The sequence below is a fragment of the Copadichromis virginalis genome, linkage group LG13 (genome assembly GCF_057382275.1).
Source record: "Copadichromis virginalis isolate Kocher_CV1m ecotype Utaka linkage group LG13, C_Virginalis_male_GT1.1, whole genome shotgun sequence".
NCBI lineage: Eukaryota > Metazoa > Chordata > Actinopteri > Cichliformes > Cichlidae > Copadichromis > Copadichromis virginalis.
Genome location: NC_140630.1, coordinates 22,113,144 through 22,126,653, shown reverse-complemented (window position 1 = coordinate 22,126,653; position 13,510 = coordinate 22,113,144). Strand labels below are relative to the sequence as shown.

Below are 13,510 nucleotides of genomic sequence, written 5' to 3'. Positions count from 1 at the left end.
AAAAAAAGAGACAGCCTAGCGCTCCTGGAAAAGAGGCTTTGGGTAAGTCATACAAAGCATCTGCATGCACGGGCTGTTGTCCAGTTAGAGTCTGTGTTTATAACACTTTTCCAAATATGACAAAGGAAAGAAGTGTGAGGGTTGCCTGTGCTGACATATTAAAGTGTAGAAATCCATCCACGGTATCATCCCATTACCCCTTATTCAGCAGTTCTTAGTAGCAGCCCAGGGTGTGGTCGTGCCCTACATCTTCATTAAGTCAGCTTAAATAAGCAGCGCTGTGCTCTGCGATTGAGACTACGGTGACCCCGGGCAACTGGGGATGAGGACCCCAGCATAACTGCCAATGATGGAATTTCCTCTACTTCCTGTATTCCTCCGTGCTGCTGTGCAAACACTGCCTGTCCCGTGGGGCTGGGCAGGATTGGGAAAGTCAGCCTGTTTACCCATCACCCACCTGGCAGCCCTTGAGAGAGAACAGAGCATTCGGACATATTTTCAATTCTCTTCTCTTTCTCTGTCAGCAACACATACATGCTGGAGTTCTTGCAAATGGTAGGGTCATTAAACATCACCAGGACTGTTTACCCTGCTTTAGTGTCAGCTGAAGCATCTACTGGTGCAGTTCATCAATGTGGATGACAATACACAGGAGGCCTGTGTCCTGCATGTTCTGCGTGTCTCTTCATGTCTTCTTTGGTATTTAGACAACTGGATTTATATTGGTTTACTTTTTCCACACCAGTGTCATCACCTACTTTTTGCTTTCCACTCAGGTACGAAGATGAAGAGCTACAGTACCTCTGCTTTCACAGCATGTGTAAAGTGTCACTTCACTGCCAAGAAAATCGGTGATTCATATATTCTTGGGTCTGAGGGTCCACTGAAATTCACACATTTCTTTGCTGGAACTTCTGGGCTTTTCACCACAAAGCTGACTTGGTCCAACTGTTAAATAAGCCGAAACCCACCATGGCAGAAGCATTCAGATCCTTTCCTTTAATGAAAGCGGTCATAACTCTCAGAATGACAAATGTGTGCATTCAAAATAAATGAACGAACTGAACTTGAAGTGTTAAAGGTAAAAGCAGTAATTATGTAGAGTGGTTTATATTAAAACAGCAAACTCTTGGTGTATTCCCATATTACTGCTTACATGAAACAATGATTTTGATTACATTTTAATTAACCCATCATGTTTAAATTTTACTTCCAAACTCTACAACTGCAGCTTTTCATTTACACATGCGGACAGCTTTGATCATTCTTTGGTTATATTACGATGTACCGTTTCCAAATCTTATTCTACACAAACCCATAATTGGCACCCAGTCTAATCTCAATGTAGTAGTTTAATCTAACAAATCACAATTTCAGATGTAGTTCTGCTTTGTGTGCAAGGCTTTTTGTAAAGTAAGTAAAAAATTAGTAAGTTAAAAATGTAGCCGAGTCCTCTGAAAAATACAAAGACACGAGACATTTGTCACAGGTCCAGCTAAAACTGACTCCTTAAAATATTTCAATAAAAAAAGAAAAACAAAACAAAACAGAAGCCAGCAGAGCTCCTGAAACCAATTCAGCTCCACAGTTTTCTGACAGCTTGTGTTGCAAGAACAACAGAGCCATAACCCACTCCACTCTTAAATATGAGGGGAGTACAAGTTCACGCTTTGCTCACTGGAGAAAAAGCCTAAAGGGAGGGTTAGGAGCTGACCTTTACTTCACCAGAAAGGGGTCACATCATCACCTCAGACTTCTCCAGTAGTAATTAGAAGTGTGTGAAAGCGCATACAGCGGTAAATCTTCTCACCGGCCTCGTTGTCACCTGCACATACTGTTCGCTTCCTGCTCCCTTTGTGCAGCAGAGAACTTTGACTTATCAGGTTCCTGAACAAAATGAGGCTCTGGGGCTGCTGGTAATCTGACACTTAAAGTCAGTCGCTTTCATTACATTAACTTTGAAACCGAAACACACTCAGTGTTTTTCTAATATTTGCCTGCAGCGTATATTCTGTTTAAATTCAATTTTGCCATTGTCGGGGGTTTCAAATCCTGCCACAGGTTGTATCTTTTACCGTAATGGCCTCATCCATCACAGGGATGAAACAAACCATCCAACTGAAGATAAGCACAAGGTCCGTTTTTTTTTCTTTTTGGGGTGGGGGGGTGGGGGTGGGGGGGGCACAGAAACTCCTTCCTGATGAATGCTGTCAAAGTGCACCATCTGACGTGGCGTCACGCTCAGCTACAAGCAGCCTTTGTGACAACAAGTGTGCAAAAGGACGTGAGCAGAGGCAGAGGTGGACACTGTGAAATCAATCGGCAAGGAAAATCTCTCAGGTTTAATGTGGGATGGCAGTGGGTAGATATTTCTTTAACAGCGACAGAATGCTAAAATCATTAGAAGTCTATATGAGGAGCAGGTCTGATTATTCCCCATCCCCATGAAGGTCAGGAATAATCCACATATATCTAATTAAATGTGGCCCTGCGAGAGTAAGAATAAGTCAAGCTTGTGGAAATACAAATGTGTGTTGTGCCTTGTTCCCATGCATACAGCTCATTTGTTGATGACATGGTGTGTCTGTCTTAAATGAGTCAGAGGAGCGTTTGACAGCTCAGCCAGAGGAGCTGCCCCCTGACACGGGACAGCTGCTGCTGCTCCTCCTGCTGGGGCTCTCTGGGTTTTTATGCTTTCATCTTCACGTCTACCTACACAGCTCGGGCAAAGCTTTAAGCTCCCCAGTCGTCACGCAGATCTGGCTTTCCCACTGTTTAGACTGTGTTCCTGACATATAACCATATAGTCTTTTTAAATAAACATTCCTCGGGAAAATGTACATCACAGCAGAACACCAAGGCCATCCATCTAACACGTGTGTGCAAAATATGGTTTTGTAAATCATTACGGCCTCAGCTTCGCTTGTACGTTACTAAAGCAAAAAAACAAACTGTCAGATTTTAGATATAAATATGTGAACCAGAGTAAATAAATAGCAGATACTTCAAGAATCACAGACCTTCTGCCAGAAGTTGATGTAGAAAACTTCCCTGGAGAAGTTCAAGTAGATGTTTGTGTCATAGGCGTCATCGCCAGCGTTGGAGATGGTCAGGTTCAGAGAGACGTTCTTCACTCCTCCAAGGGCCAGATGGGGTTTGCTATGCAAGCTGGTGGGTGCACAGAGTAAACAGCGTACTTCAGCAATTAAAAACAATCACTTGAAGAGCAGTAAGTACAGCTTTGTATTAAGTAGCCTGCATTTTTCTTTGAAGTTTTTAGTGTACAAAGAGAAGTGCACCTGCAGGAGAATAGCTGTTTGTTTTTGGAGCACAACAAAGAATATATGCAGACAAATGAGTTGTTAGGATGACAGACATAAACTGTTGAGGAGAGAACAGGAGATAGATAATAATGGAAAGGGAACTCCCTAACTATGGAAAAAAAAAACCTATGGATCCTCTCCAAGCATGCGTCAGAGTTCCACTACCCACACCCTCATGGCCCATGATGTCAGCTTGCTTCCTTAGTACTGGAAGAAAAGAATGAATCTGAGCTACGAAGTAAAATGTTTTTACCCAGAAAGCAACAGTTTCCCATGAAGCCTCAGGTCCGCGGCACAGTCGTCTGACAGGCAGTTCTTCTCAAACCAAGTCTGAAAAGGAAACAGTACAGTACACAGTTCAGATGACCTCATGCCCTGAACACACCGACTCCACATTCAGGGGGCGGTGTTGCTTTGCTGTGTGAGCTGTCCAGTAGTTTTGCATCCACAAAGCTATCTTTCCCTTAATTAGTCAGAGGATGGGCTTTGGTTTAAATCATGAAGGGAAATTTAAGTCGAGCGTTAAAGTCTGATGCAAAGTAGATGAGTTTCAGATCAAACGGATTCTGTAGATGCTGAAATGCAACTGCCTCGCTCTTTCAAGAAGTGCATACACCGGGGGAAACACATGTGGTCCAGGTTAGAGGTGCTCACAAAGAAAATAAATGAATCAGTCTTTTTGGACTCCACTCAAGAAAAGCTAACACAGGCAATAATAAGCTGGTAACCAACACCAAATCATTACAACCCCACATTGGAGCCATTTCCTTCGTTCCTACTGTGGTTTGCAGGAAGACACTTCTGTCTTTTAATATCAGGTTTGGCGGGGGTCACTTTTAGTCAGGAAATGAAATATATCATAAATTGAGCTGGTAGGAATTAACTGTCAACCTTTTACAATAAGAGCAAGGCACACTTAAATAGACAGAACATCTTATAAGTAACATTTCACTGTATTTGTGTAATTTGTGAAAATAGAATGAAAATTACAGTGAATGTGGATTTAGTCTGAACATATTTATCGTACTGTTACACAAGATTTGATTTTAAGAATGACAAATCCTGTATTTCCTGCAATTTACTTTAATGATGGGATCGGCTTTCTTTTTTTTCCAAAGAAGTAACTCAGTCAGTTATTGGTTTTCCCTCAAGATCCTGCTTTAATCCTGCAAATATTTGAAAAACATGCAGTGAAATAGCTGTTCATGATCCTCAAAGACAGGCTACTTTAAATCCAACGGCTGATAATATTTCTCCATAAAGAGTCAGCATCAAACTTTATTAGGTGTTGCAGATACTGCTGTGAAAAACATGAATTTTACTCTTCAGGATTCGTTTTTAAAGCAATCCCCTTCACTTCACACTTAAAAAGCTCTCCGTACTTCATTCCTCGCTGCAATCTTCTTCCCTTTCCTCCATCGCAGCACTGGAGTGAGCGCGGGCAGGTCTCGCTCCTGGGGTCCTGTCAGCACGTGGGTCCCCAGGCTGTAAGCCACCTCGAATGTGATGGCTGTGAACACGTCCTTAACGTCCTTCTGTGGAGAGCAAAAACAAGGCTAATGCAGGGGAATCTGTCCAACCACAGACACACTAAAACTAAATGTAACCTCAGATATATAACTGTCATGCAGCTGTCTGGGTGATTGCAGTAATTTAACATCTTTCTCCGATTAACGCCTGGCGCAAAGACACATTACACTGCAGATTACCGGAAGATCACACAGTCTGAAAATGTCATATCGTAGTGATCAGTCTGCCAGGGCTGCACGCAGACACGAGTACACTGATAAAATCACGTGAATTGGTTTGTATGGATGGCTGACACATCTCATCAGCATCAATTCATCTTTGACCATCGTTAAAAAGCACGAGCACCAGTGCAGATTCTAAGCAAGGCACTTTTTTTTCTTTAAAAAAAACCTGCTGGCACTGCCTCTGAGAGATATATTGGCATTCCTGGCGACTCCATCTGAGACCATAAAAGAAGTGTTTGATTTGGCATCGGGTTTGGAAACGCAGACAGAAAGAAAACAGAGCTAAATGTGATCAAATCCTGCATCTTCATTAGATGACAGCACTGAAAGACATACATGGGAAAAGCTGATACTGATGTTGGTTTTTCATCTCTTTGTCTACTCAGCTCTTTGAAGGCAGCTTGTCGGGTCTAGTTTTGGTCTCGCTATCTAAAAGCCGCAGCAGAAAAACACACACACACACGAGCTCCAACTGCAACCGGTGTCCCAGTCCTTGACTGATGTCAGCTAACACGGAGCCAAGCCCACAATGTCAACACAAAGGGCTTCCCGGTGTCTTCCGGTGGCCACTCGTTCTTTTGCACTTTCTCTCTCTTTTTGTCCACCCACCCATCCTCTTTCCTCAGGCAGGCACAGGGCCAGTCTGGGCTTTGACATGAGGCATCACCAGTGCCAAACCCACCCAAATCATCAGCAATGAGAGAGTTATAGCAGGAAAGAGCAAACGTTAGTGCAGCACATGACAAAAACAGATGATTTAAGGCTCGTTTGGGAAACGGTGCTCATCACAGATAAAGACAGATAATATCTGAGCGTTTTTAATTAATTTCTGCCATTGTGTGCTTGGATCTCCTGCCCAAAACATAAATAAATCTGACTTTGATTTTATTTTCCAGATTAAAAAAAGCAATCATTTTCTTAATAATAATAAGTTACTCAGGTAGCAAAGCAAGATGGCGTCTTTAAAATCTTCATTCAGAAACAAGATTTTTCATCTCAAATCCACCGTTCAGCTCATTCCTCTCAGTGTTGTTCTACTGGCAGGTCACCTAAGCTGGGAGGTAACAAATTTGTGACACAATTAGTTATTGCAGGATATGTATGAAGCACTGGCAAAGCCCTCAGTGTTAGCGGCAATTAAAGCCGAATGCATGAAATGGCCCCTTTCCGCTGGCCTCTGAGTGAACTGACCCCCTGGGAGATAACTGCTTGGGTCTCCAGTCCCAAATTCCCACTGCTTATCTCGCATTTTCACAAGCCACAAGGGAACTGGAGGACGTAATGGCTAGAAATAAAAGTGGGGTATTTTTGTCCAATGTCCTGCCTAAAAGTGACCTCTGTGTGCATGTAAATATTAAGAAACATCCCAATGAGCTTGCTGTTGTCAATCATAACAGAGCATCTGTTTTTGTAGAGATGTAGGATCACTTAATCCTTGACGCACCGGACCGAAGACTGCTAATTGACTCGTGAGCTCCCAAGACTAACAGCGCACTCACATTAGAAGAACCAGACTCTGTTTGGTAACACTTGGCCTAAGCTTTTATTATCCCTGGATCAATGCCGCCAATTGCCCCACCCGGATCCGCACCCCTCGCTGGGCCATTTACTCCCACCTGATCCTTCTTTTAGTTTCTGTATTTATGGAACAGAGGAGCTCCTGAGGTCCAGCTGAAAAAGACAGTTGCTAGTGTTTACCGCCTGCTACCTATATTATTATGGAAATTGAAGCAATAACTGCTCCTTACATGCTGGTGAAGTTCAGAGGCAGACTTGTGAGAGGCCATTCTGCCACTCAACAGGCTTGCACTGTGTTAAGCCTCATTTAAACACAGAAGCCGCAGGGTGCGGCACGGGTCTCAGATCAGATAGGACAATGACATGAGTGGAATTTCTGATATTTGGAGGCCAGTAATTCGTGTTAAACATATAGCTCTGAATTAGCCCTAACACTAGTTGCTCAGAAACAGGGTCTAGCATTGTAATCATCAATGGCTACCACACAAATCCTCATTATATGGCTCATTATATGCAATATCTGTTTCTGTTGGACTAAAAATATTTTTGTCCCTTTCTATCTCCTGGTCTCGGTCTGTGGATGCTGTAGTGATTTTTTAAAATTTCCCATACAGATTTAAACCATGTGAAAAAAAATCCATCTCTGGAGAGAGAACTGCCAATAAAAAGGCGAAATATTCTGCACCGTCACTGAACAGAAGTCTGAAACTTTTGATCATCTCTGGGGCAAAATTACTCATTAAAGGTTCCAGTCAATACTGTGGAGATGCCAAAACTCAGCAGGAGGCAGCTGTTTTCCAGCAGTACCCACCTTAGCTGTAAATTATTGGCTGTAGGATGAAAAATCGGCACGTTAAAGCAGTTTGCTTCTTTTACAACAGGCTCGATACAAGTGCTTCCCGGTTTATTATTCATATGTATTGAATTCACAGGACACAGATCAGCTTGCTACGCCGCATGTTTTGAAAGAAAACAAGTTAAGCTGAACACTCCCTCGCTCTGGAACAAGACTTCTGCCAAAATACTATTTCTGTGCTCCGGTTCACACTCAGGACCCATTTATTTGGCACAACAGAGCATAACTCACACCTTTACCAACCACTCTTTTCCCTTGACATTCATTCCTGCTCCCCGAATGGATTTTTCCCACGCACCCATAACGTAAGCATAAAGTACAAAGCTTGCACGATTTTAATGAACATGGCTACCGTGTGAATTAATCTTAGCCTTAAATTCTAGTGCTAGAGCTAGACTTTCATATGTTAATCTGATCAACAAGATGGCAGTGCACCAAGCTGCCCCATTCATGCTCATGGAGCAGCTCCATCATGGTGGGTGCGGGGAGGGTGACGTCAGACTGCAAAAGGCTCTGATCTGCACTTTAAACGCCTCATGCTTGGCTGAGATGAAGAGCTCCGTTCTTAGCCAAACCATTCCCTCAGAAGCATATAGCTTAAGCCTGGTCATGGGAAGTCTTTATTAACTTGGGAGGGAAATGTGAATACAGCACTCCTTTTAAGGACAATAGATGTTTGGATGACTTACAGGTTGAGGCCGTTTTATTTGAGGGCTAAATGCCAGGGAACTTTTTTTTTTTAATGGAAAAACCTTTTTTTCCTCCTTATGTGATGAATGGATCCAACCTGTTAAAGGTTAGGAGTAAGGATGTATGCTGAGACACAAGGAGACAACGTGAAATTGAAAGTATTTATAGTAATGTCTGCAGCATATGGCAGGCATGCACTTACGCAGCTTATCCAAGCGTGTTCTTTAAAAAAGTCTAGAAATAAGACAATTACAGAAGGTTTTAGTGACAGAAGGTCAAAGTACAGCAGCTGCTCTGCTCAGAATAGGTTAGCAGATGTTGAAAGGCCTGGAATGAAATCAAATCACTCAAATCAAATCACTTTTTTATTGTCACATCACATGTGCAGGCACACTGGCACAGCACATGCGAGTGAAATTCTTGTGTGCGAGCCCCACAAGCAACAGAGATGTGCAAACACAACAACACAAACGAGCAAACTGAGTGGGAGTAGGGAAGAGCGTCGTCTGGTTGTTTCTGCTAGAAACCTTTGGAGGAGTCAAATAGGAGCAGCTTCAATCTGTCTGTGAAAATCATCCTCATGTGTCATGGCAGAAAGATTAGAGACTGGACCTGTGGAATCATCATAATTCCTTAAAAAGGCAGACCAGCAGTCTTCACTCTTAAACCGGAAGAGATTAAAATCACACATCTCTTACCGTATAACAAATTTGACAGGTCTTACTTGATTTATCTGCAATGAACTTCACTCACATCCACAAAAACCACCCTTTACATCCTGCTAAAATCCCCCAAACTCTTCAAATTGTCATTCCCAGAGGCAGGATATTCTTTAAAAATCTAAATAACTTCCTCCAAGGACATTGTGAAGGACTTTACAGTGGGAGTAACAGCAGACCGGTGAGGTTTCTCACCATTAAGCTTTTATTGTGGCTTTCCTCTAATTTTGTTACTTTAACTGTGCCTGAGGGCACCATTGTTCTCTCATTGTCTCGTCACACAGTTTCTATTTTCCTTTAAAGGAAATTTGTATGTTTTCTGCATTATTTTGAGAATGAATTGATTTTTAGAGTAGGCCAAAGAAACTGAAAAGTTGATACTGTGAAGATGTACATGGTGGTTGAATGCTCATCTAGTAGACCTGACCTACTAGGAGTGATGTTGAGTTGTGTTTCTGATCACACGGTGTCTAGAAAATCAAATGTGCCCTTTACCATTAACTATTGTGGTCCGCTAGGACAGTGATTATAGTGTTTGACATTTGGCCAGATACTGAGTCAGTGACATCATTTTCTTCAAAGACGTCACTACATATGGCCGACAATACAAAATATTATAATATAATAAAATGTCACCTTTTAGATGGCAGACCTAAAAGCTAATCTATGCAACAGTTGCAGCGCATTTTTATCACATAGTGTAGTTGCGTTTGCGCCCACTTGATTGAATTCAGACCAATATTCACTCAGTCTCAGCTCTGTGTTGTTCTTCAGTAATTCTTGCGGGAAAACTCTGTAAACGTAGCTGTTTAATGAGCCACTTCTGTCTGCTGGAACTGGTAGAGTACTGGTGGGTTTTCAAGCTTTTAAGCAGAAAGAAGCTGCCCACTCTGGCCAAAAGCAACACTATGAGTCTCAGTGAGAATAAACCAAAGCAATAAAATCATTGTCCTACCTGCGAAACAATGAACTGAAGCGAAACAGCTCTATAAAGCTGAGGGGAACTGCAGGTTGAGGTGATAAAGTTTTGTTGCAAGTGAACCCTTCGCATTGTTTTTTACATTCTTCCATTGATATATTGGATTTAAAAAAAAACTGTCGGCATGGCAGCTTTGAGCAAAAACGTGTCGTCTGAAATAACAATATGAATCTGTGAAACTAAACATGCTCTTTGTGGCCTGTATGGTTTACAAAACAGAAAATGCTCTTGGGCTGTAATACCATCAGTCTGTCCAAAACCAAATGATTCAGACTAATCTGAAAATGCCAGACTACCAGTCATTCAAAATGTATGCAGCAGGCCTTTGAAAACAGTTCCCATTCAAAATGAGCCATGTTTACGCCAACCAATGGAAAATATTTCACTCTGTCTGATGTTAGTTGTAGAGGCAGCGATTCTCAGATGCGAGTCCAGCTTCAGGCACCAACATGATTTATCGCACACTGCAAGTCCACAAGCTGTTTGACACCAAAAAGAAAGAAAATCCAAACTTGCGTCAGACTGATGACACAAGAGCAGCTCATCGTACTTATCTTCTAAGTAACTATGTAACGAGACAGAGATAGTCCTGCTTTTTAAGTCCATGATACAAACTAATGTGTGGATTGTGTAGTTCTGGTAATTAGGAGTAAATTGTGCTTTCAGTAAACAGGAGTGGCCTACTGTGAACCTCTGAGCAAATAAACTTCTACTGGTCACTGTGCCACTTGGACAACATGGAAAAATTATAACAGAAGTGAAATTTCCCATCAGAATCTGTGGTACTGTTAAGGTCCTAGACTCATGAAGTGTTCACTCTCACTCTCCACTTGTTTGATTTCATGTGTTCATGTTATGTTCAATGTCCAGTTTGTCAAACTCATTTCAAACGCCTGACAAATTTGCCCTGAGATTAGATCATCTTTCATTTCAACCCTGCTTTCACCCTCACAGTTTTAACAAACAGAACACTGAATCCTGAGCGCAAATTTTCTGTGAAAACATAAATGATCCAAATCCTATCCTTTAGCCAAGGCTGAGCGACCCTGTGGTGCATTGTAACGTCTCCCATGAGCAAACACGTATTTTCTCCAGGCTAAAACAGATAAATAGCATAACTGGCAGGAAACGTATACCATCTGTCCTGTCATGCGTGAAACCACATCACGAACAGCATCAAGACATACTTGTGCTGCTTTCATGACAGCGTGGAGACAGGAAACATTCATTTGCTTTGAAAATGCTGATCAGAATCCTTCTCTCACTAAGTAAAAAAAAAAAACTTCCCCTGAAACACTCACCTCTTTGCTCCAGACTTCCAGTAATTCAACTCCCTCCTAAATAAATAAAAAAACCCACGGGTAAGGAGCTGTAGATCTTGCCTTCAAGAATTCGAGAATTTATTGCTTTTTAAAGCAATGTTCACCTAAATACAAATTACAGAAAACTTTTATGCTCTCATATGCATCATGAAGAAGGCATTCAGCATTTGACCCTCAGACAGTTAAAGCCACAGCTGGGATTTATAAAGGAGGAGAGAAAGGTGCCTCGCTTCCCCTGTGGAAATTCGCAGATGGAATTGGTTTACTGCTCAAACATACCAAATTCATCAGCGTGTTATTTTTACTACATTCCATCAACAGCAACTTGATTTAATGCCAGCGCTAACTATAGCTGCATTAGAGTAATATCTGGATTTGAAATCTAGCCAGCCACCTATAAATACACAGATGTTTTCCCTCATATCTCGGTTCGTCCTTACTCGGCTCCCACACTGTGACACTCTTAACACATTTTTTTTTTGTTTCTGGTCTATTTTCAGCATCACTACTACATCTCATTTAAGCACTTCGCAACATTCTTGAAATGTTGGAAGCTGGAAGGCGATGCAGTGGAAAGTCAGCAGCTGACTGAGTAAATAAAAATGGAATAACGTGTACTGGTGTATAACTTCTTCATTTCTCTGCACAGAGCTCCTGTCACCATCATGTCCGATTATCTTTAATCCCTTGGCTGATGTCTATTGTAACCTGAGTGACATGTGCAGAGTCACCACAAGGACACGTCCTGAGAAGCAAAACAAACCTAGCTGAAAAAAGGAAAGAAAAATCCCAAGGAGATCCTTTTAAGGAAACACAAACGGTGTGTCCTTAGCTAGCTTTTAAGTCTGTACTGGAGAATATTAGTGATGCTAGTCACAATATGGAAAAAGAGAGCAAGATAAATATGAGTTTATCTCTATCCAAATGAGATAATACAAAGAAATACTGTTTTAAAATGTGGCTACTTGCATTTATATATCTGATATATTATCTGGAGGCAGATAACAGAGCGATAATAGAGATATTGAGAGGCATGAGCGGATTTTGTGAGCTGGTGATGCTGGTACGGTGTTAAATAGCTGTAATTAACATTAACATGTTTTTTTTTTTTTGCTACAATTGATTAAATAATTTGAAAGCTGTACAATATATGCCAGAACTGTGCAGAAGGTTGTGTTGCACAACCAAGCCAGTCATTTCGATGCTTTGGAGTTTGATACTGAACTATAAAAGCAACTCAGTTTGCGTGCAACATCACCAAAGTAAGGAAATCCCATGTGACTTCTCCAGTCTCTTTAAAATTGAGACTGAAGAACTCACTTGGATGACTGACAAAACATTTCTCGCACTGAAAGCGCAACATCCACATGAACAGCATCAACTTTCTGGGATGACACTAAACGTACAACAGAGAGAAGCATGGACAAAAAGTCCAAGTATTACTGTTCACATAAAAGTTTGGATGCTTTATTGTTCAAACAAGGCTGCTGACAAACGGACAAACCTATCAGATACAGGTGATAGTCACAATGAGAACTACAAAATTTGCTGGCTCTTACACAATTCTTGAAAAACTATTGTTTATATTTCGATTGTTGCTGTTAGATGTTAGCCCCCTTCCCCTAAAAGAGTGCATGAAGTGTTTCTACTTTATAGACGTGTTTAGAGCTGGATAATATCCAGACTTTGGCACAACACTCACACAGATGTATATGCGATCAATCAGGGTTGCAAACATAAAGACTGCCATGACTGATCTCGGCGGGGTTAGTAATGTTAAAATTATATTGACCATTTGCTCAACCCTGCTTCGTCCTAAGATTTTACATGGATTGTCATACAATTTTTAAGAGCTGTGCACTGTTTTCATTTCTATTTGTAAAACAATTGCATATATGTTTAAGAAGCAGGCTGCATTTAATTGCGTTATGTGTTTTCTTTTTACTTGAAGTTATTGTAAAGAAAACCAGTTTTCTAGTAAAGAAAACTGGTTTTCTTTACAAAAGCGATATTAATTTTAGTAAATTATTTTTAAATGACCTAGTACAAATTATATAATTAAGAATGTGTTTTTGATGTTTAAACTTTATGAAAAACTTCTTGCAGGAGTCCACTCTGAGTCACAGGAGAGGTGGAAAATAAATTTAACCTGGGTGTCTACTGTCTTGTGCAGTCTGGGAGATGATTGAATGTTAGGGTGGGTACAGTTTCCTCTGCGGTGGGGTCGGGTGGGCTGCCCCGGGTCCTGTGGGGATGGGCGGTCCTACTGCCGTAGGCCCCGGTCTGGATGGGCCTGGGCTCCCTTGCCTTGGTGGGTGCCGAAGGACGGGGGTGCCTACTGTGCACAGC

At 41.6% G+C, this 13,510-nt stretch overlaps 1 protein-coding gene across 1 annotated transcript in view; it reads right to left on the bottom strand.

Moving 5' to 3' along the window:
* The window catches only part of itga9 (integrin, alpha 9), a 49,494-nt gene that overhangs the window by 11,059 nt on the left and 24,925 nt on the right, over positions 1 to 13,510 (bottom strand). The window contains exons 16-18 of the mRNA XM_085478016.1: positions 4,706 to 4,858; positions 3,577 to 3,653; positions 3,021 to 3,168 (exon numbers count right to left, since the gene is read on the bottom strand). Of these exons, the coding sequence (XP_085334142.1) occupies positions 3,021 to 3,168; positions 3,577 to 3,653; positions 4,706 to 4,858 (378 nt within the window). The remainder of the gene's footprint in view (positions 1 to 3,020; positions 3,169 to 3,576; positions 3,654 to 4,705; positions 4,859 to 13,510) is intronic.